Source organism: Paramisgurnus dabryanus, chromosome 21 (genome assembly GCF_030506205.2).
Source record: "Paramisgurnus dabryanus chromosome 21, PD_genome_1.1, whole genome shotgun sequence".
NCBI classification, from domain to species: Eukaryota; Metazoa; Chordata; class Actinopteri; order Cypriniformes; family Cobitidae; genus Paramisgurnus; species Paramisgurnus dabryanus.
This window is the reverse complement of record NC_133357.1, coordinates 26,793,009-26,814,315: the sequence shown is the minus strand read 5'-3', so window position 1 is coordinate 26,814,315 and position 21,307 is coordinate 26,793,009. Positions and strand designations below refer to the sequence as shown.

The following is a 21,307-nucleotide window of genomic DNA, read 5'->3' as shown; positions in this document are numbered from 1 at the left end:
TAGATAATAGAAAGCATTTATTAGCAGCGGCATTTACAGAGCTACTAAACACTTTCAGTGTTGCATAAAATGTCAACAGAGCCACTTATCGTTTTAATTATACGCTAGACTTGCTTATATCACATACCCTTGTAACTTTCAGGGTAGAACAATCACCTAAAATACATTCACAAATAATCTGCCCACCCTGACTCCTCTTGTATTAACTAATAAACATAACCACACTTAATGAAATGACAAGCAGTTGGGGGACCAGTATCATATCCAGTACATTTGAAGCTACGAGAGTAAAAATGGTTAGAGAAAGTAAATGTCACGCCACACTACTATACACCCTTTAAAAAGAGAAACAGAGCACAAACGGAAATTAACTTGTGTTTTGTTGTATTGTATTGTATTGTATTGTCCCCCGAGGTGAAAATTTGTCTTTGACGCACCAGCAAATTAGATAACCAGAACAGGCAAGATACAAAGTTGTTGCAAATTACATTTGGCTTGTTAATCACTTGCAGAATTAAGAATTGTAATGCCATTTGGATCACTATCAGTAATCAGTTCTCTGTGCCGTCTCTTGCACATGCTCAAACTCCTGATGCAAGCTCGCTCCCCTCTTTCTCTTTCCTATCTAAACCGGACGTCTCTAAGGTCTTTGCTTCCAACCACCCGGCTCCCTCCCATTAGATCCCATCCACACTGCCCTTCAGGCCATTTCTCCATCAGTTGTCCCTGCTTTCACCCACATTATCAACTCATCTCTTTCAACTGGTACATTCCGCACCGCTTTTAAAGAGGCCCATATAACTCAGCTGCTGAAGAAACCCAAACTTAATCCTGCAATGTTAGAAAACTACAGACCGGTATCTTTCCTCCCTTTCATTGCCAAGACTCTTGAGCATGTGGTTTTGACCAGCTCTCCTCCTTCTTCACACAGAATAACTTCCTGGACAGCAATCGGTCTGGCTTCAAGAGTGGTCACTTCACCGAGACAGCGCTGCTCTCAGTCATTGAAGCCCTAAGGCAGGTAAGAGCATCCTCCAAATCATCTGTTCTTAACTTACTGGATCTATCTGCTGCTTTTGACACTGTCAATCACCACATCCTCCTGTCGACCCTCAAGGTTATGGGTGTCTTTGGAACGGCGCTACTATGGTTCAAGTTACCTTTCAAGTAGGGTAGAGTATCCTGAAGAGGTGACGTCTCTGAACCCCAACGCCTCAATACTGGAATCCTCAAGGCTCAGTGCTTGGACCACTTCTATTTTCCATATACATGACATCTCTGGGTTCTGTAATGCAGAAACATGGCTTTTTCTACCACTCCTATGTGGATGACACACAACTCCATTGTCATTCCCACCTGACGATCCAACAGTTTCTTCCCGCATCTCAGCATGCCTGAGTGACATCTTACTCTGGGTAAAGGATCATCATCTCTAGCTGAACCTGGCAAAGACAAAACTACACGTCATATCGCCTGACCCTGAGATTCATTGCAATCTTTCAATTCAACTATAGGTCCTTCCACCATTACGCTTTTCAGGAAAGCCAGAACCCTGGGAGTGGCCATTGATGATTTAGCTTAGTTTCACAGAGCATGTCGATACCACCACCTGCTCTTGTAGATTCATCCTTTACAACATTAGGAAAATTAGACCTTTCCTATCTAAGCATGCTAAACAAGTTCTAGTCCAGGCCCTTGTTCTGTCCAGGATGGACTATTGCAATGCGTTACTGGCCTTCACAACCAAACCCTACAGATGATCCAGAATGCAATGGCAAGAGTGGTCTTCAATGAGCCGAAGAGGGCACACATCACTCCTCTCTTTGGCAGGTTACGCTGGCTTCCTATAGCAGCTTGCATCAAATTCAAAGTTCTGCTCCTGGTCTTTTAGAACTACCACTGGGTCAGCACCCCCTTACCTTCACTTGTTTATACAAACTTATGTAACCTCTAGTTCTCTGAGCTCTGCCAACGGGCGACGTCTTGTGGTGCCATCCCAAAAAGGGAAAAAATCACTTTCACCTTCTCTGGATCTGTTCCACATCTGTGGAATGATCTACCGGTCGCGACACGATCTGCTGACTTTATCTCTTCCGCCAAGACCTCACTTAATAATTTACTTTTCACATACTTTTCTGTCTTTTAATAAAGGATGAGAAAAATTCTTGAAGAGACTAGTTTTGCTGTTCTCGTGTTGATCTAATTGCTTTTATGTTTTACCTCATTTGTAAGTCACTTTGGATGAAAGCGTTTGCTAAATGAGTAAGGGGCGGTTTCCTGGACAGGGATTAAAATAGTCCTAGACTAAAATGAAAGTAGGGTGACCATACGTGCCATTCTTCGCAGTGGCGTCCTGGCCAGGATTTCGGTGCAAGTCGTTTTTGTTGACCGCATACGCCATTCAGTTAAAAACATAAGACATCCAATCTTAGTTTCATTCTTACCTTAAAATGTAACTGTTGCTTTTCTGTAATAATAATAATAATCCTCTGTGACGTTTGCGGACGACAAATACGACTTCCGGAAGATGCACCCAAAATCCTGGCCAGGACGCGTCCGGGAAGAATGGCACATATGGTCACCATAAAAGCTGTCCAAACTGAAAACTGAAACAGGTTATTGGAAGAATTGCAAGCAAGTAAAGCAAATATATTGAGTCTTTCTGGTAGTAACTGGTTGTAACGATGATGTCCAGGTTGGAAAGCACACATACAAACGATGATGAAGACCAAGAGGTGGTTTCATCTGAGTAGTACAGGAGATTGGGTGAACTTGAAGGATTTGGAGAACAGAGAAGGAGATCAGGATAAGGAGACAGGACATCACAGGTTAGGATTTTTTTTACAGGTATTGAAATGGAGTACAGAAGGTGAATAGGCTAGGAAACATGACGAGGAACATTAAATATTTATTTGAAATATTTTATTTGCTCATTTTTAACAAATGCAGACCTTCCGTGAGGAAAATTTATTTCTTTTCAGTTTTAAGATAAGACAAAACCTTCAAATGTCACAAACACACTATTTGGTTTAATCATTTGTAAATATAATGTTATTTGTGTTATTAAAAAACATATTTTTATTGAATTGTGTGTAATATTAAACTTTACCCGTCAAATTTTTTTGCAGCATCCAGGTTACCTTGTGTTTTTGAGCGGTAGTTATCTGGGAATAACAAACAAGCAAATGTCGTGACCGTCCAATGAAAATCAAGCATTTTAGAGCCCCATGTAATAATAATAAATGTTCAACCCTCAAGAATCTATATTGCCCCTTAACGACAGCTCAAGTAATTTTTACAAGGTTCCCACACTTTAGTCAACTTCAAATTCAAGGATCTTTCAAGGACTTTCCAGGTCCAATACCCTCAAATTCAAGGACTAAATGTTGGGACACATTTCAAGTGAGAGCAAGGTTACATCATGTTACCTTTTGAGGGTGGATTGTTACAGTTGCCTTTCGAGGGAACTCGCGCTGCGTCACTGCTGTGACACTTTGGGGATGCCTCCAGAGGAAAGTGCATCTGAATGTGTATATCAAATTCAACCAATGGTGAGGCTTAATGACAAAGACAGGGTGACACAGGAGCCAGGGAAGTATATCGCTATCTGAAATATTGCCAAAGACATCGTTACAGGGAAGCAGGAAGTATGGCAAGGGAGATGCAGCGTCTCGTTCCCTTCTTAGTGAACAACAGTTACATACGTAACCCAAGAAGTTTTCATGTGTCAAATACAACTATGCAAAAAAGCATTTTGGTTTGAATCAACACTCGCATACAGAAGATATAAGCATTTAATGCGAACGTGCACTTAAAAAGTCTAGAATTTTTATGATAGTATCCTACACTACACAGGGAATAATATGGATTTTTTTCCAGAAAACTTCTTTCATAAAATAGATTCAAGCACTTTCAATGACCTGTATCTATGTATGTATATTTTTAAAAACTTCCCAGGGCCTTGAATTATTTCCCCCAGATTCACAAACTTTCAAGGACCCGTGGGAACCCTGACTTTAGCCATAAAACAGAAGAATTAAATAAACGTATCACTGCGTCTGAACCAACAACATCTTTAATAGACCCCATACCAACCAAACTATTAAAAGAGCTGTTACCTTAGAGCCTTTTCTTAAAATCATTAACTCCTCCTCACATACACTGGCTGTTATTAAAGGGCACCTACTTCATTGCTAAACCAAAATCATATTGATTGGTTGTTTTGTTAAAATTTTAACAATTATGTCCTAAATGTTAATTTACTTTTATATTTAAGAAAAAGGCATTTATTGGTGTCATTTTTTTGGTTCACCATGTTAAACTCCAGGCTTCCCAAACTTTGGATTGGTGTGCCTCTTTATATTAGCGTATATGGCTGGTGTGACTTGGATTTCATGTCTACATTTTTAACCAAATAATGTCTTTGCCAGTAAATCAAACAAACTGCAGGACAAGTTTGGCTATTTATAATTTGCTTCATGTATTATGAACAGCTATGACATGTGTACAATCACATTTGATTTAAAGTCATTTATTTTAATGGAAAAAATGTATTACAGTTAAAACCTGCAGACAGTACAATACATTGAAAAAGTACAACAGGAGTACAACTCTTTCTTTAAGGTAAGATAAAGCTATAAAAAGAAAATGATATTAGGTGTAATATTAGCTATGAGCTACAGCTTCAAAGCATGATTCAAATGACACGACTCTAAGGTATGAGCACAATAGAAAACACACTGGAGGATTTGACACATTCAAGTGTAAAGATGAAAAAACTGAAAATACTTTCATAATGTGATTTTTTTTACTTGACAAATGCAGTAAAAGTCATGAATAAGTAAGAGAATTAAAGAAGCCATTGTTTCTCATTCATTATAAAGAAATGATTCTGGGAATGTGAAGAATGCTTCACTCGTTGGGATTGGGGTTGGCGTCAGGATACTGGGACAGGTCAAAGGTCAACACCTTACTGATAACACAGTCTCCTTGCTGTTAGGGCAGACAGACAGACAGACAGAGAGAGAGAGAGAGAGTTATATGTACAGTAATGTAATAAAGACACGCTGTGTGTTTGTCTGCATATGTGTGTAAACTCTGACCTCAGGATAGACACCGATCAGTGAGTCTGCTTTAGTATAAAACTCTTCTTTCAGAGAGATCACAATAGCCTGGAAGTTCTGTACAGATTGATCCTTGATGTAGTTTGCCACCTATACAACACAAAAAAATAACACACTTTAGTGTAATTGTATACTTGTAAATCTGTAGACTTCACTTGAGCGTCGTCACACGATCTCTGAGATCTGTGTTGCTGCATCGTGATGTCACGTTCAGCAAAAATATGAAAAAAATTGTATATTGAATTTTTATAACTTCTCTATTTATTACTTCTTTATTGTCTCTGTTTAGGTGTTTTCTTGAGTAATGAAGTAATGTCAGTTTTATTATTTTGAATCAAAACTCTGGCTACTCATACGAAATGTTTTTGAAATGAAGAGCTGGGTTCTGAAGAAAGATTTCATGTATAGTGGGTCCATCTGAATGTCACTGGATAAAGTGAAATGCATGTTAAGTCTCAATGAGCGTTGATGTGAAACCCACCTTGCCGATGTTGGTGTTGTCCAGCGCAGCATCAATCTCATCCAGCACAAAGAAAGGAGCAGGCTTATAGCTGTAATGATCAGATGGCTCACAGTTAGGAAAACATTGACTAACAATGCGTTTTAAATTGGACCTATTATGCAAATTTCCCTTTTGCATAGTATTTTAACATAAATGTGTTAGCAGTGTGTACACAACCCATTATAATTCAAATTCACCCACTTCAGTTTCAGTGTTTTAATCCCCAGAGCACTATAAAGCTAAAAGTATAGTCCCATTTTTACGCATACGTGAGGGACCGCATACAGTGCATGTGACACAAATGTCATTATCAGAATAGCATGCAGAGACTTTATTGTGATGAAAAACACCATTCCATCACTACGCTCCATCGCTTTTATATTGTGCATTTGTTTGTATCACATAAACGATGATGTCACGCAGTAAAGGTGGTGCAACCGTATCGTTAAATCTATAATCCCACCTACTTTGAAGCGGTACTGAACTGCAGTGGTAAAGCAAACCGATCCAAAGTCAAGCAAGCCTAGTTGTAGCACGCAATGAAAAGCTGAATAAAAGTACCTGTGAATGGCGAACAGCAGGGCCAGAGCCGCCACAGTCTTCTCTCCTCCAGACAGGTTATCCATCGGCCTGAAACGTTTGCCCGGGGCCACACAGTTGTAGTTGATGCCATCCAGATATGGTTCCTCTGGGTTCTCAGGCCCCAGAAACGCCTGAAACACACAAAGAAGTTGGTCACAGAAAAAACAAAGAGAGCTGTCAGCAGGGTTTACGATGAGTTTATTGACGTACCTGGGCACTGCTGTTGCGAGACAAGGATTTATAGATCTCATCGATGTTGGTGGCCACAGACTCAAAGCAGGCATTGAAGCGATCAAACCTCTCCTTCTTGATCTGCTCAAATGCCTGCTTGGCTTTCTTTGCTCTCTTCCTGGCAGCTTCAAACTCTATATTAATAAACAAAAAAACAATGGAGTTAAAACAGTTTTCTTTTAATTATAATTGCAATTTCTAATCGTATGCCCATCCATCCATCAAAACAGACAGAAGAGAAGATCTTACCATCGCTGGTCTCCTGGAACTTGTCTCTGACGCTTTCTAGTTTCTCCATAGCCTTCATGTTAGGAGCACTGATCCTCTGTAGGATGTTGTGCTGTTCGTTCAGTCTCTGCTGTAAGGTGTTCATTTCTCCCTTGATCTCCTCCTCAGACAGTGAGTCCTGCAGGAAACACAGATTTGAATCAGGGGATTTACTGCCGTTGTTCCCCATGAGGGCAAATGAAAAGCACTGTACTGTAACATGTCTAATATAGTGTAGACACAGTAATATAGGGCTTAATGTACCTTGAGGTCCTCTGACAGACTGCTGTAATCGATCTCAATGAGAGCTTCTTTGGCCAGGACGGTGCTGGAGGTCTTCTGACTGCTGCTGAGAGACTCCTCAGCCTGAGAGCTTCCCTACAACACATCACAACACAACACAATCTGAGACCATTACACTAAAGCCCAGTTGAGGCAGAGCAAACATGCGTTTTAGTCTATGACTAGCCTTAAGCCTTGTCTGTGAAACCAGGGGTAAAAAAAGATGTATGCCAAGATTCACTTATTTTCCTACAGCATAGTTTGCTTTTAAAAGCTATTTTAAAAAAAATATGTTGTCAGGAGATTTATGTGAAAACGTACCTCTTCCTGGCTGATGTCATCCATAGTTCCTGATCGGAGCGGAAGTCGAATGTCCTGCATTTTACAGGCCTGCAGCAGGTTGTGTCTGTCACTGCGTTTCTGCTCCAGTTTGGTCTCGATGGCGGTCACTTCCTTCTGCAGTTGGGTTAACTCCCTTAAACATAAGCATTCCAATGTCATGCCCATTTCTTCTGAATCATGCTACATAGATGATATGTGGAATTAAAGTTCTTACTTGTTGGCACCTCCCAGTTTCTTACGAATCTCCTCCATCTCGTGGTTTTTGTCATTAACTTCAGATTTCTTGGCGAGATGTTGGTTTTTTAGATCTTGCAGCTGTGCCATGGTTTCATCTATGATCTTCATGTTCCTCTGCTCTTCCTGTAGGCACAGACTGAATTCATTGAGTTATATCCACACAAGAGGGAGTATATTTATAGAGAGTATCGGTAAGCTCTCACCTTCTTGAGTCTCTCGATCTCATTCTCATCTTTTTTGACCGTTTGTTCCCACATGAGCACCTTCTCTTGGTCTTCCTTTAGCTGGTTCTTCTCATAGTCCAGTTGGATGGCCAGGCGTGTCTTCTGAGTCTCAAACTCAAGACTAACAGACAGGAGATTAAACAGAAGTCAATAGCAATGGTTGAAGCACAATCCTACATGTCTGTGTTTATGCAAAATCTAATGGAATTTTGTCTTCTGATTCAGGGATAAAATGTGACACTGTGACAGGTTTTATGATGTATGGTTTAAATTTAATGAATCAAACTTTTAATCATCTCACCGTTTCTTTGCGATCTCATTTTGTCTCTTGACTTTCTCTTCTTCAAACTCACGAATGTTACGCACGCCGATCTCTTTACAGAACTCCAAAAAGACTTCATCCTCCACCTGAACAGAAATAAAAACTGCAAAATGACTGATCACAGCTGAGAAATGATCATTCAGTTTTATTTGAAGACTGTGCTGAGTCTTACCACATTCATGCGGTCCTTCAGGTCCTTCATATCTCTCTCGCGTGACTGGACGATTCTCTTGATGTCATTGATACGAGGACCAAAGTTAGCAAGCTCACTCTCCAGTTTAGACTTTTCCTGAAATTATGCAAAAAATATTACAATTATTGATGGGTAAGTCCCACGGGTATATTTGTAGAAAAAGCCAAAAATACATTGTATGGGTCAAAATGAGGCCAAAAATTATTAGTATATTATATAAAGATCATGTTCATGAAGATATTTAGTAAATATATCCAAACTTTTTGTGAGTGGAAGCATCAAACTTAGCCAGAAATTCGCCTACAAACTTTGTGAATTTTCCATTCAAGTTTGTTTTTTTATGTAAAAGCTTTCAGTCAACCATTCAGCCAACAATGTGATTACATTGGGAAGCCAGTAGAGAGCGCTAAAACAAACCTTTTCATTACTAATATGTGTTAAAGGAACTTTATGTAAGAAATGTATATCAAGTAATCATAAAATGGCCCTGATATGTCATTAGACAATAAGAAATCATTTTTATTTCAAATACTTATATCACAACAGTGGTCTGGCCAGGATATTGTCATTTAAAAAGTGGAGTTGCAGCCCTCAACTAATGTTTATGTTGTCATGTTGTGTATTGGCCACCAGTTGGGTGATTGCAGTACCAGTTTTCGCCACAAGTTTTGTGATTGCAATACCAGTTTTGGCCACAATCCTACATACGGTTCGTTTAAAAGGACTTGAACTTGAAATGCGATTTTCTCAATATTCTTTTTTTGCACTCTTGAGAGTCCAGATGTTCAAATTGTTGTATCTCAGCAAACCACGCATCAATGGAAAGCCTATTTATTCAGGTTTCAGATAATGCATAAATCTCAAAAGAAAAAAAATCAACCCTTGCGACTGGTTTTGTGGTCCTGGGTCACAATATAATTCCCAGTACTGTTTGGGACGAGGATTTGGGTGTTGGGTGGACGTGTTTGAAGGTTTAAGTGAGTGTTGTACCTGCATGTTCAGGGACAGGTGCCTGGTCTTTGTTTGCTCCAGGTCACTCTGAGAATATTTGAGTCTCATCTGCAGACCGTGAGCTTGAGATTGCACCTGACGCAGCTCGGCCTCCTTCCTCTTGGCCTTCATTTGCTCCTGATAAACGTGACATGGAATTCAGCCAATCAGTCACCTGCAAAGCTACAGTACTTTCACTTATTCAATAGAGGTGTGTTTTAGCATTTCTTACTTTCAGCTCATCTGTGAGTTTCTCCTTTCTGTCTTTTAGTTTATCCACAGCTTTCTCATCCCAGCGGCGAGCTTTGGCCTTCAGATCACTGGCACCGCCAGATATGACACCTGACTTCTGAAACAACGTCCCGTCCAGAGCCACCGTCTGACCAAAACAATGCATGCAATCATTCAACTACTGTAAACACAGTTAGTTTCTAGTGTGACTGAGCTGTTCTGAATGTTCTGAAGTTGTCAAGGTGTTTTGACATGTCATATGGTTGCTAGAGCGCTTTTTAGCCTTTAGGGACTATATAAGGCCTTTTGTTCTGCCCGCTGCATCAGTCAGGATGAATTGATGCATTATTTACGTATATAAGCACAAAGGTATCCTTGAAGCTAACTTTTGGAGATTTCTTCAAATCAATGAGCATTACAAGTAGTAGCGCTTGTTATATATTTAATAGCACTCATTACATACAATCATCTTTCCACTGTACCTTGTGTCTGTATGGTCCCCCAAAAGCGATTCGACGAGCATCCTCCACATTCTCACAGACCAGAGCGTTTCCACAGGCGTACTGCAGCGCTTTCTTAATATGTGGCGGCTCATAACGAATGACATCGATAACCAGTTTAGCACCACGCAGCTCACGCAGCTTCTCATCTGTAGGTCTGACCTGTCATGGACATCAAAACATACGAGTTAACATATCATCCAACCATGTGACACTCAATCTCATGACATGATAAACGAGTCAGCACCTCCAGGTAGTCCAGAGGAAGGAAAGTCTCAGGTTCTCCGCGTTGCTCTTTAATGTACTGGATGCAATCACGGCCAGTTTTCTCAGAGTCCACAATGATGGCGTCCATGTTTTTGCCCAAAACTTTAGTGACAGCGATCTGGAATTTCTTCTGTGTGGGCTGGCAGAGGTCTATAAGTCGGCCATACTAGAGAAAAGAGGAAGATGCATGATGGTACAAAACAGAAATGACGCTCTGAAATGAAGTGTGAAGATGTGACTCCTTACCACTGATCCAGGATACAGTCTCTTGATGCTCTCCAGGATCTCAGCTTTACGCTGCTGTCTGCTGTTCTCCTGTCTGTCAATACGAGCGTCACCCAGCTGCTCCATTACCTTCACAACATCAAACGTCATAGAATTACGGTATTGTCCTGCACAATCCATACTTTCATTTTCATCCACAAGGACACAAACAGCCGAAATACGATCAGAAAAGAAACTCCTTAAATGGAAACTCCTTAAATTGCAGTTCTTCTTGTAAAGTTTAAGGGCTTGTTATAGTTTTTTTATAGAGTTTTTGAAAAATTTCAAGCAGTTCCTTAAAATTTGACCAAAAATCATTCCATTTGCTGAAATACAGAGAAAGTTGTGGCCAAATTAAGACTAAAAAGAAACCCAAAATGGCCCCAACAATACATAAGGGTTAATGAGGTCACGTCATCTGCCGTCCTATTTGCTGTGCAGATCTAAAGCTAGCTTAGACTTGTACCTGGTTGAGCTCCATGTTAATCTCATCAATTCTTCGTTTGGCCTGTTCCACTTCTTCTGTCAGCTCCTCCTCCATCCTTTTCTGCTCATCTAAGGACTGTCTGAAAAGCAGAAAATAATTGGATAGTAAAAGTCCATGCACTGACACTTACATGCATTTGTCAGACCATGATGTTTGTGTACCGGCTGGTTGTGATGTAGTCCTCCAGCTTCTCAATGCGTTTCTGGTTTTCCTCGATCTCTCTGATCTTCTGCTTGATCTTAGCCTGTAGACGACAACGCTCACATCATTCCAGCTGCTGAAATTTTATCTTTCACAGTGCAAACTTATTCCACAGAAACTTGTAGTACCTCAGTCTCGATTTTCTTCCTCTCCTCCAGGTCTAGACGGTCCTGGTCGGCCTTCTGGTCTCGGTTAAATTTCTCCAGCTCTTGAGCCAGTGTTGCTGCGCGCTTACTGGCCTCCTCCTTAAGACGGTGATACGCCTTAACCTACACACAGACATGAACTCCATTAAACTTACTCAAAAGACGACCTCTACATTTCTATACGTAATGCATAATAATCCTGAAGACTTTGATTTTACAGGTGTGTTTAATTAGGGTTGGAACAAAACTCTGCAGGACAGGGCTTCATTGAATTTAAAATGTGCGCAGTAGCTTTATTGTGGATTGCTTAGGAGTCTTTTTTGTGCAATGCTACAGCAGTTTAGAATAAGATATTCGCGCTAACTTTATGACTCGCCCTTTGCATCAATTTAGGTTAAAGGAGTAGTCCACTTTATAGATGGGGCCCATTGACTTTCCATAGTATTTTTTTTCCTACTATAAAAAGTCAATGGACCCCATCTCTAAAGTGGACTACTCCTTTAAGATATGTAGGCTTTTATACTGAACTCATTGAAAGAGGAAGAGTATGAATATGCGGCGTGCATATACAAGGTTTGAGCGATTGCGAATGAAAAGTGAAACTAAACGCTAGCGCCCATTAAAACACAATTACAATACCCGATGCCTGAATTACAATACAATATAATTACCCAACCAAATCTGATACCAAATATATATTTTCCTCCATAAGATAGCCCAAAGGGCAGGGTGGAGATACATTTTGGTAGCCCGACAGAAATTCACAATAGCCCTGGGACAATTTAGCCATTAATTAAGCTCCCATTCCAGTATTAATCAAAATGAGAGAATATTTAAAGATGTTCCCAATGTGTCAGGTGTACCTGGTTCTCCTCCAGCTGGAGATCTTGTCCTTGACTCTGAGCCTCCTCCTCCATCCGTTCCTCAAACTCCTGTCTGGCCATCTCCACGGCACCCTGTTCACGGTCCAGCTCCTCCATGTCAGCCTTGCGTTTTTTGTAGCATTTCTGGGCGTTCTGCAGTGATTTACGGGCGGCCTCGAGTTTCTTGATCTTGTGTGCCGTGTTTTCTTTGGCTTTAATGTACAGCGGTCTCTTCTGATTGAGGTCTGCATCTTTCTCCCTGTTCACATAACAAACTAAATCAACTAACGCTCAGATTAAACATTTTGTAAGGGCAGTATTTAATCCTTTCATAAGATTTTGAGTTTTGAATTTCATGGCTGACCCTTGGTTTTTATTTACAAGTTGAAACCGGAGTGCTTATAACACTACATATACAATAAAATGTTTCAGAAACAAGTATAGTGCAGTGTCGATAACCTGTGCTAATAACAGGTGCTAGTAAGTTAATTATTTAGGGTGCAAACCTCTGTTTAAGAGAATAATAATGAAATCCTCACTTAATCTCTTTCTCGATCGTCTGCTGGTCTCTCATCATTCTGCCAAGCTCTTTCTTCTTGTCTTTCAGTTCATCTTCCACGCGGTCCATGCGCTTCCGGTCTTTATCAATCTCTTTGTTGCGGTGGGCCAGCTCTCGGTTCAGTTTCTCGATCTCAGATTCGTTGTGGTAGAGTTTAAAGAGCTGTAACTGAACATTAGCCCGCACCACCTCATCTTTCAGCCGCTGGTAACGCTCTGCCTGCATAACAAACACATTATTTACCAATGAGACAACTTTACAACAGTAATAAACTCCAATGAGACATCTTTACAACAGTAATAAACAGCATCATGACTTTAGTAGCAGTGAAATGTCATGATACTCAGTACTAATTCTCAGTGTGCTTCCTCATTTCCTGTGATTTAATAAAGTTATTAAAAGTTTTTTTTATAAACCAAATGCTTCTCAAATTACACATCACCGCAGCTTTATGGTAAGACATTAGGGGTGTGACGAGACACTTAATCTACGAGACGAGACGAGACGAGACACGAGATTGGGTTCACGAGAACGAGACGAGACGATATTTTTACACTTTTTAAGAAACCCTCAATGATAAAATAAATGAATAAGAAACTGAAATCATGTTATTTTTAAATGTTTTAACTAATCAAGGACTGCCCCTAACAATTATTTTACTAACTGATAATGAAGTAATTTGTTATTTTTGGGTAATAAAAATAGACCCAAGTGAGCAGTAGCCTTTAAAATTACATAATAACGAAGATGCAATAATAATTGGTTCAAATAAAGTATTAAAACCAAGTTACATTAAACAACATTACATTAACAAACACATTACATTTGTGGTCTATAAATAAAAAGCATTATGTATATATTATAACAAATGCCTGCAGGGGGCGATAGTAGACTCGTCTCTCGGATGCTATCTTCACTTTCACTTTAGACGGAAAAAAACGCTTATTTTTTAGCCAAACAATGTTTAAATCCATTTGAATATTTAATATACGTCAATTTCTTTACAATAGAAATGAACATGCAGACATTAAATCATGTAAACTCTGTGATGGTTTAATCTGCTGAGACTTCACATCTGACACTGATCTACAGACAAACACAACACGTCTCAGACTTCATACGAGCTCCCAAACGAACATTATTGGAAACCCAAACAAAAAAAGCAAATGCAGTAAAAGACAGAATATAATGCATGCACTGTAAGAGGCTAATTATTCCAACCACGCTTTAAACGCTTGGAAACGCAAGGCGCGACGCACTGCCTTTTAAAAAAAAGAGCAGTGCGTGTCGACGCGGCTTTTAATATTGCTAGGCAACCACCTAGTCAGCTGTCTTGTCAATCAAATATTGAAGCGTGCGCTCTTTTGCTGTTGACTGTCATATTAGCAGAAACTTTAAAAAGATGACGCTTGCTCTGACCTTGTTTGAGGGTGAGAGGTGCACAAACACGCAGGAGAGAGTGAGCGAGTGGAGTCCGGTTCTTCAAAGCAACTGTAAACTTCCCTCATCACAACGTAAGGCCGGCATCTCCCCTCATTCGAGTGGACAATGGAAAGACGCGAATGACGTCGGGCGCTTCTCCGCTCTCAGCGTTCCTTCAAAGGCGCGTGCTGCGGCCGCCGGCAAAAACCGCAAGGCGCTCAGCGCGCATAAACAGCGCGCAAACGCTCCATGCCCATAGAATATCATTTAAAAAAGGCGCCTGCAACTGCCTCCTCCGGAAGTCGCATATGCAGGCTGCATACGTCATTAAGGTTTATTTCAGATCATTAACTGAGCATTACATTCGCAAGTCGTGAGCATATTACAACAATTTGCGATTAACTAAATTATTAGTAAACTTTATAATTGTTAGTAGTCTCTAAAAAGACAGTCTTTATGAAGTAAATGCAGTTTAAAAATGCGACCTCCGAAGGATGCAGTCTTTTATTTGAGAAACGGCCAGAATTTCACCTACACAAGAAATCTCGCGAGACACACTTAATCTCGCGATACACATTTAATCTCGCGAGATCTCGTCGCACGAGATCTCGTCACATCCCTATAAGACATTAATTTCAAGTCATTGAACTTACTTCAGCACAATGCACATGTGTGCACAAGCAATTTAATTGATATGAATTTAAATGCTTGGTTTCAAATATTTGAACAGTGATTAATAAACACAAGTTTTGTGCATTATTTTTCATATTTCTTTTAGTATAATAGAATCTGAAGCAGAACCGGAAATGGTTAGGCAGAACCGGAATCTGAAAATTTCTTATGATACCCAAGCCCATTCAGTATGTACATTTTATTGTAAAACAAAAAAACTATTGGCCAATTATTAGGATATAAGCACCCAACTCTAGCCTAGAAATCTAGACGCACCCTAGCGGCCGCAAAATATATTTGCTGCCAGGGTTTAGTCTAGGCACTCACAATACACTTAACAGCTCCAAAAACCAAAATTTGGTCAGGCCAATCACATCGTGTGTAGCGTCTGTGGGGCGGGCTTAACATGATGATGACAGAGCTGCGACGGTTCCTACTTGAAAACAAAGAATGGCTGCTGCTGCTGGCGAACAGCTTTCTTTTGAAGCGGCTTTGGCCGCGACTCTGGAGGACTTAGACTTATGTTTTTCTTTGAGAGAAGAGAATGGTAAGAAAGAGACCGCACTCAGGGACTGAATCAAATACAAAAACTGTATTAAAATACCGAATCGTGTTCACAGGCCATAACAAACACAAAGCTTTGAGAGAAGAGCAAATAACCCTACTGAAGTCCTTTTTAAGCAAGAAAGATGTGTTTGGAGTTTTGCCGACTTCGTTGCTCTGATTGGTCATAGCGCTATCCTATTGCGTGCAGAGGCATTTTGAGGGACAACCTTATATCCCGCCCCTTGCATTGAGCCATTTGTGTGAAGAGTTGCCAGACCTTACATCTTGATGTAGGTCTGGCTAACCAGGCTAACCCAACTCTGTAATATTGGGAAAATCCTACATCTAGTCCACTTCTAATGTTAAATGAATATATGTGAATGACAGCCTACCTCTTCTTTCTCCTGCTTGGCTTCTTTCCGCTCAGCAGCGATATTTTTCTTACGGTGGTAGTTAAACTGCGTGTCCTCCTCCGCCTTCACCATCTCTTTCTTACGTCGATCGTACTCCTGTGCCAGTTCTCCGGAGCGAGAGATCTCCTCAAACAAAGCTGTCCTCTCTTTAGGGTTCTTCATAGCAATGGACTCAACCGCACCCTGTAAAGAAACATAATAATCAAAAGTAGCATTAATTAAACTCACCATCACACGAATCAGATGTCTGCATTTCTTTCACTCCTGCATATTTTAGACATAAGCTCAATAAATAGAAATGGTAAATGGACTGCATTTATATAGCGCTTTTAACAGACCTATGGCCATCCAAAGCGCTTTACAATTAGCCTCACATTCACCCATTCACTCCCACATTCATACACCGACGGCGGTGTCAGCCATGCAAGGCGCCAGCCAGCTCGTCGGGAGCAGCTGGGGTTAGGTGTCTTGCTCAAGGACACCTCGACACGTGGTCCGGTGGAGCCGGGGATTGAACCACCAACCTTCCGGTTTGTAGACAACCTACATGAACCACTAGGCCACTGCCGCCCAAATAGTTTTTGTCTGCATGTCAATTCTTAAGCCTTTTCTAAAAACACTACATATCAAATAATCTTTAAAGTGTTACAGCAATTATGTGAAAAGTTATGAAACCATACGTAACAATAACTAAAACCCACTTTATACAAGTTGGTCATATTTTACAGGGCTTGACAGTAAGGATAGTCTGATGTCTCAGGGCCAGTGTTAGAGATGACACAGTTAACACATCTATTACTTGCCCCATTGGGCCAGTGTTGCATCGTAATTGAGGTTAATCATTTGCACATGTTTTGTGTCAATCTTAATATTCAAGCAAAGACAGCGTGAAAGATATTTCAATGCGCTCCTCATACGGTGTTTGAGAATTTTAGAAATAAAACGCATATGTTCATGCATTAGGTCTTAAAGCGACAGTAGCCCTTATAACATTAAACAATTTTAAACATTAAAATTAGTGTAGACTAATTAAACAACAAAAGACAGAAAAATTTCACTCATTGTTCTTGACGGATTCACTTTTTAAAAAGTTTTAAGCTATATTTAATTTCAATTTAATTTCTGTATCTGAAAAGTAAAGTACAGTAGTTTTTGATCAATCTGAAAAACCTGAACAACACTGTTTATTTCATTTGTATGTTTGTTCTGTTGTATTAAATTGTTCTATTGCTCATAATTTGTTGTTATTTTGACATCACCTGTCTTTAAAATTTATACGAGTTAGACTAGTAGTTTTTGGTGTTATAACCTTATTTATAAAGGTAACAGGGGTTTAATACAATAAAAACTATTTTATTTTAGTGTTTTTTTTTTTTGCAGTGGAGGGAGTAAAAATTTTGGCAGTGCAAGAAAAAATCTGAATAACTGACCTGATTGGGCAAATAGAAAAAAAAAGTGGGCCGATAGTGGGCTTTTATGACGAAAGCGGCCTTTTATGACAATACTTGGCGTAAATTTGCATTGTGTGTTTTTCCCCGCATGAGAGGGTTTGTGGGCCATTTCCTTGCACTATAGGTTGTTAGGTGGGCAGGGGTTTAAAACCAGCCAGTGAGATGTTCACGCTCCCTGGCAAGCAGGAAATTTCAGGGCACCTGGGCTTTATGATGCGCTCGTATTAATGCATCAGTTTTAAGAAGATTGCGCTCATGACAGTGTTGCTCTTAGAGTAAATCTGCTTCTTTTTTGTCCACCAATCAAAGGACTTTTCATAAATGAGTAAAACAATGAACAAATGAAAAAAATGAGTAAACTTTTGGCTACCCCCCCGATACTATAGTTAGTGTATTGGCGATCTTACAGGTTGATGATAAGAGAATCTCAAAATGGCATATCGCCCAACACTAGTTAAGCCTCTTTTAGTACATTTACAGTTAAAGGAACAGTATGTAGGATTGTGGCCAAAACTGGAATTGCAATCACAAAACTTGTGGCTAAAACTGGTACTGCAATCACACAACTGGTGGCCAATACACAAAATGACAACATAAACATCAGTTGAGGGCTGCAACTCCACTTTTTAAATGACAATATCCTGGCCAGACCACTGTTGTCAGTGATATAAGTATTTGAAATTAAAATGATTTCTTAATGTCTAGTGATATATCAGGGCCATTTTATGATTAATTGATATCAATTTCTTACATACTGTTCCTTTAAGTGGGTAGTTATTAATAAGTGCACAAGTTTTTACAGCACTGTACGTCACTTCTTAGCCTACTTATCCAAGTTTCCCTGATTAACAAATGTATTGAGTTTTTATGGCAATCCATATATGGCTATTATGCACTAGGCGGCGCTCCTACCCACATTATAAACCACTGAAGTCTCCACTGAACCAAAAACATTAAAAAACTCTGTGTATGTTTGGATTATCACTCTGAATCTGATCTCTAACAAAAATCCTTTACAAAGGAAATGTCTTTAACCTTTTTAACCACAGCCCATGTTTGATTTTCTGTGCATTAACAATAGCGCACAGTACTTAAAGGTGTTTTGTAAATTTGCGCCTTAGCCAAAGCTCTTTAACCATGGAAATAGTCATAAGATCCCAAGACTTCTCATATCTTAACTGTTTAACTAGAAAGCAGCAGTAGTGCTGACCTGAAAGACGAGGAAGTTTCGGGCCTTGATGAGGATTCCCAGTTTTTCCAGTTCTTCACTGTACTCTGCCAGGGGTACCACTTTACTATTAATGCGGTACTCTGAGGAGGACCCTGCGTGACACATGATGAGATCAGACATGAAAGAAGGAGAATGAGTTACTTCAAACAGAGGAGAGCAAATGTTTAGATATAATGCTTGTAGGGTGTATGATGGTACCTATGATGATTCTGGAAAAAGACAGATCCTGACCACTGTCCAGCTGGTAGACCATCGTCACAAACGCACGGTTAGCTGCAGGTTTACCCACCGGAGCTCCATGAATCAAATCTTTCAGGGTTTTCACACGCAGGTTACTGGTCTTCTCAGCCAGAACGAAGCTGATGGCGTCCATGAGATTTGATTTGCCTAGAGAAGACACAATCTCATTCAAAATCCTAATACAGATTAAACAGCTCAACCTAAGCCATAGTAAAATACATTTATCTGTTATGGAGAGAAAGCGTGCGTATATCAGAACAGTGACACACAGGTAATAACATAGTGAAATAACCTTTACGTCATGTTTATCATGAGCAGAACAGATACGTTACAAGTGTCAGCTCTCCCACTGAATGAAAACTCTATGAAACACAAATCACTCAAATATAACCTTTCCAATTACACGATAAATAAGTGTTTTCTGCAAACACACTCTAGCCACATTGCAATAACACTACATGTAATGTCAAATATTATGTTTTATGACGAGTGTGTGATAATAACTGTACTGTAATCTGTTAACATCAAGAGCTAACACACTCACCTGATCCATTCGGCCCAATAATCGCTGTAAATTTGTGGAAAGGACCGATTATTTGTCGGCCTTTGTAGGACTTAAAGTTTTCTATCTCTATTAACTTTAAATAGCCCATGATGATAGATTTGACGCTATCGGAATTTAAAGAAGGCAAAAATATGAACAGACTGTTGCGCTAACTGTTAGCACGACGAGCCCGCGCTATCGTCACATCAAACACAGGCGATGAGAAAACAATACTTCCAAACAAATAGCATTTCAAAAAGACGGTCGGAATCGATTTATTTGTAATCGTGTATCTGTAATATTGTAGCTAAAGCTAATACAGATTAAAAATTAAAAGTATTAAAACACTACAGCAGCGCGCGCAATGGCTGCTCCATAAACAATGAAAGTCTCGCGAGAATTTACAATCTGAACTACAAAACAAAAGATAGCAACATCTCGCGAGGTTTCATATTCTCCGGGGAGGGGTTCTGCGGTTGCGTCCAACTTGATTACTCACATCATTTGTAATTTATAACGATTGTTTGTTTGTTTACAATGTTTTTATGATGCAAAATAAAACACAATCATTTTTTTTTTTTTTTTATTGAATAAATGAACAACAGATATCAACAAAAAATATTGACAGTAACAATACAAATACAGGGTATGCTAGGGGGGAATTTACAATAGAATATTAAATAAGGTACACATTTTTAAAGTTTTCAGTGCCTTTTGCTTTAAAGAGAATCTTATAGAATCAATATACAGTTCCATTTCTTTTTTAAATAATATAAAACAGGGTTTTTTCCCAGAGAATTTACATTTGTGAATATGAAATTTTGCTAACAGAAGGATCAGATTAATAATGTAAATACTATTAGTATCATGATAGTCTCTGTGATTCATGAAAATACCAAAAAGCACATATTTCCAAAATAACATAAAATCAGCATCGATATTCTTACAATTAAACTCACAAACATTTTCCCAAAAGGGTTTTACATGTGGGCAGTACCAGTATAGGTGAACCATAGTTTCTAAGCTGTTATTGCAAAAAGTACAATTTGTATCTATATCGCTTTTAAATTTCACAAGAAAATGTTTTGTTGGGTAGATCCTATGAATTAGTTTAAATGAAACTTCCTTTATTTTATTTGTTATTACATATTGATTAGGAAGTAACCAAACCTTTTTCCAAACAATATCATCTGAGAACCTATTCCAGAACGAATGAACATAAGGCAAGGATACAATATTTCTTTGAAATAAAGTTCTTATACAACTGTTATGAGAGTTAAACGACAAACATATCCTACCTTCATAGGTATTTACAATATTAGGTAGGGACCAAAGTGTAGTATTTATTCTTGTTGTATATTTAAATAAAGTACAGATTTTAGGAGATATGGCATCAAAAACTTTGGCATAATCCTTTGGTGTTACAGGGATTTTGTAATAAGCCAAAAATTCGCCAAAAGTGAAAAGAAAACCATTAGAATTAAACAACTGATCTACCAGAATTATGCCATTCTTAAACCAATACTCAAGAAAAAGAGATTTACGCTTATACACAATGTCCTTGTTATTCCAGATATAATACCTATGCGGTGAGAAATTGTGCTTGAAGATTAAAGACCATGAAAGAAAAGCCTGGCGATGAAACTCAGCTAGTTTTACTGGTATTTTATCAATATCGTAATTGCAACCAAGGAAAAACTGAAGGCCACCCAAGGTGGAAAAAATATAGGAGGGAATAAAATTCCAGATGGAATTGGGATTTCTGATAATCTGTCTAAGCCAATTAACTTTGAATGTATTATTTAATGTTGCAAAGTCCAAAAAATTTAGGCCACCCTTTTCATAAGTATTCATAATAGCAGTTTTCTTTATATAATGCATTTTGTTTTTCCAAACAAAGTTATACAACATTTTGTCAATCTCTTTGCATTCTTTTTTACCAAGATGTAAAGCCAATGCTGCATAAGTTAAACGA

At 39.1% G+C, this 21,307-nt stretch overlaps 1 protein-coding gene across 1 annotated transcript; it reads right to left on the bottom strand.

The window, feature by feature from the left end:
* Positions 1 to 4,515: 4,515 nt before the first annotated feature.
* On the bottom strand, positions 4,516 to 19,729 carry smc1al (structural maintenance of chromosomes 1A, like). Its single transcript, XM_065286441.1, has 26 exons — positions 19,333 to 19,729; positions 18,747 to 18,935; positions 18,528 to 18,640; positions 15,846 to 16,049; positions 12,794 to 13,032; positions 12,255 to 12,513; positions 11,374 to 11,514; positions 11,206 to 11,288; positions 11,024 to 11,123; positions 10,540 to 10,647; positions 10,274 to 10,459; positions 10,009 to 10,188; positions 9,528 to 9,674; positions 9,296 to 9,433; positions 8,285 to 8,401; positions 8,092 to 8,198; positions 7,770 to 7,911; positions 7,544 to 7,689; positions 7,309 to 7,462; positions 6,970 to 7,083; positions 6,688 to 6,844; positions 6,418 to 6,572; positions 6,187 to 6,338; positions 5,605 to 5,674; positions 5,103 to 5,213; positions 4,516 to 4,992 (listed from the first exon to the last, which is right to left on the bottom strand). The coding sequence occupies exons 1-26, from the start codon at positions 19,439 to 19,441 to the stop codon at positions 4,912 to 4,914; spliced, it is 3,702 nt and encodes a 1,233-aa protein (XP_065142513.1). The 5' UTR covers positions 19,442 to 19,729; the 3' UTR covers positions 4,516 to 4,911.
* Positions 19,730 to 21,307: the final 1,578 nt, after the last annotated feature.

Coding starts and splice junctions, on each gene's coding strand:
- smc1al (XM_065286441.1), bottom strand. CDS start 19,441: ATGGGCTATTTAAAGTTAATAGAGATAGAAAACTTTAAGTCCTACAAA. Junction 8,402..9,295: donor ACCTGTCCCTGAACATGCAG/GTACAACACTCA, acceptor GCATAATTTCAG/GAAAAGTCTAAACTGGAGAG. Junction 4,993..5,102: donor TGATCGGTGTCTATCCTGAG/GTCAGAGTTTAC, acceptor CTGCCCTAACAG/CAAGGAGACTGTGTTATCAG.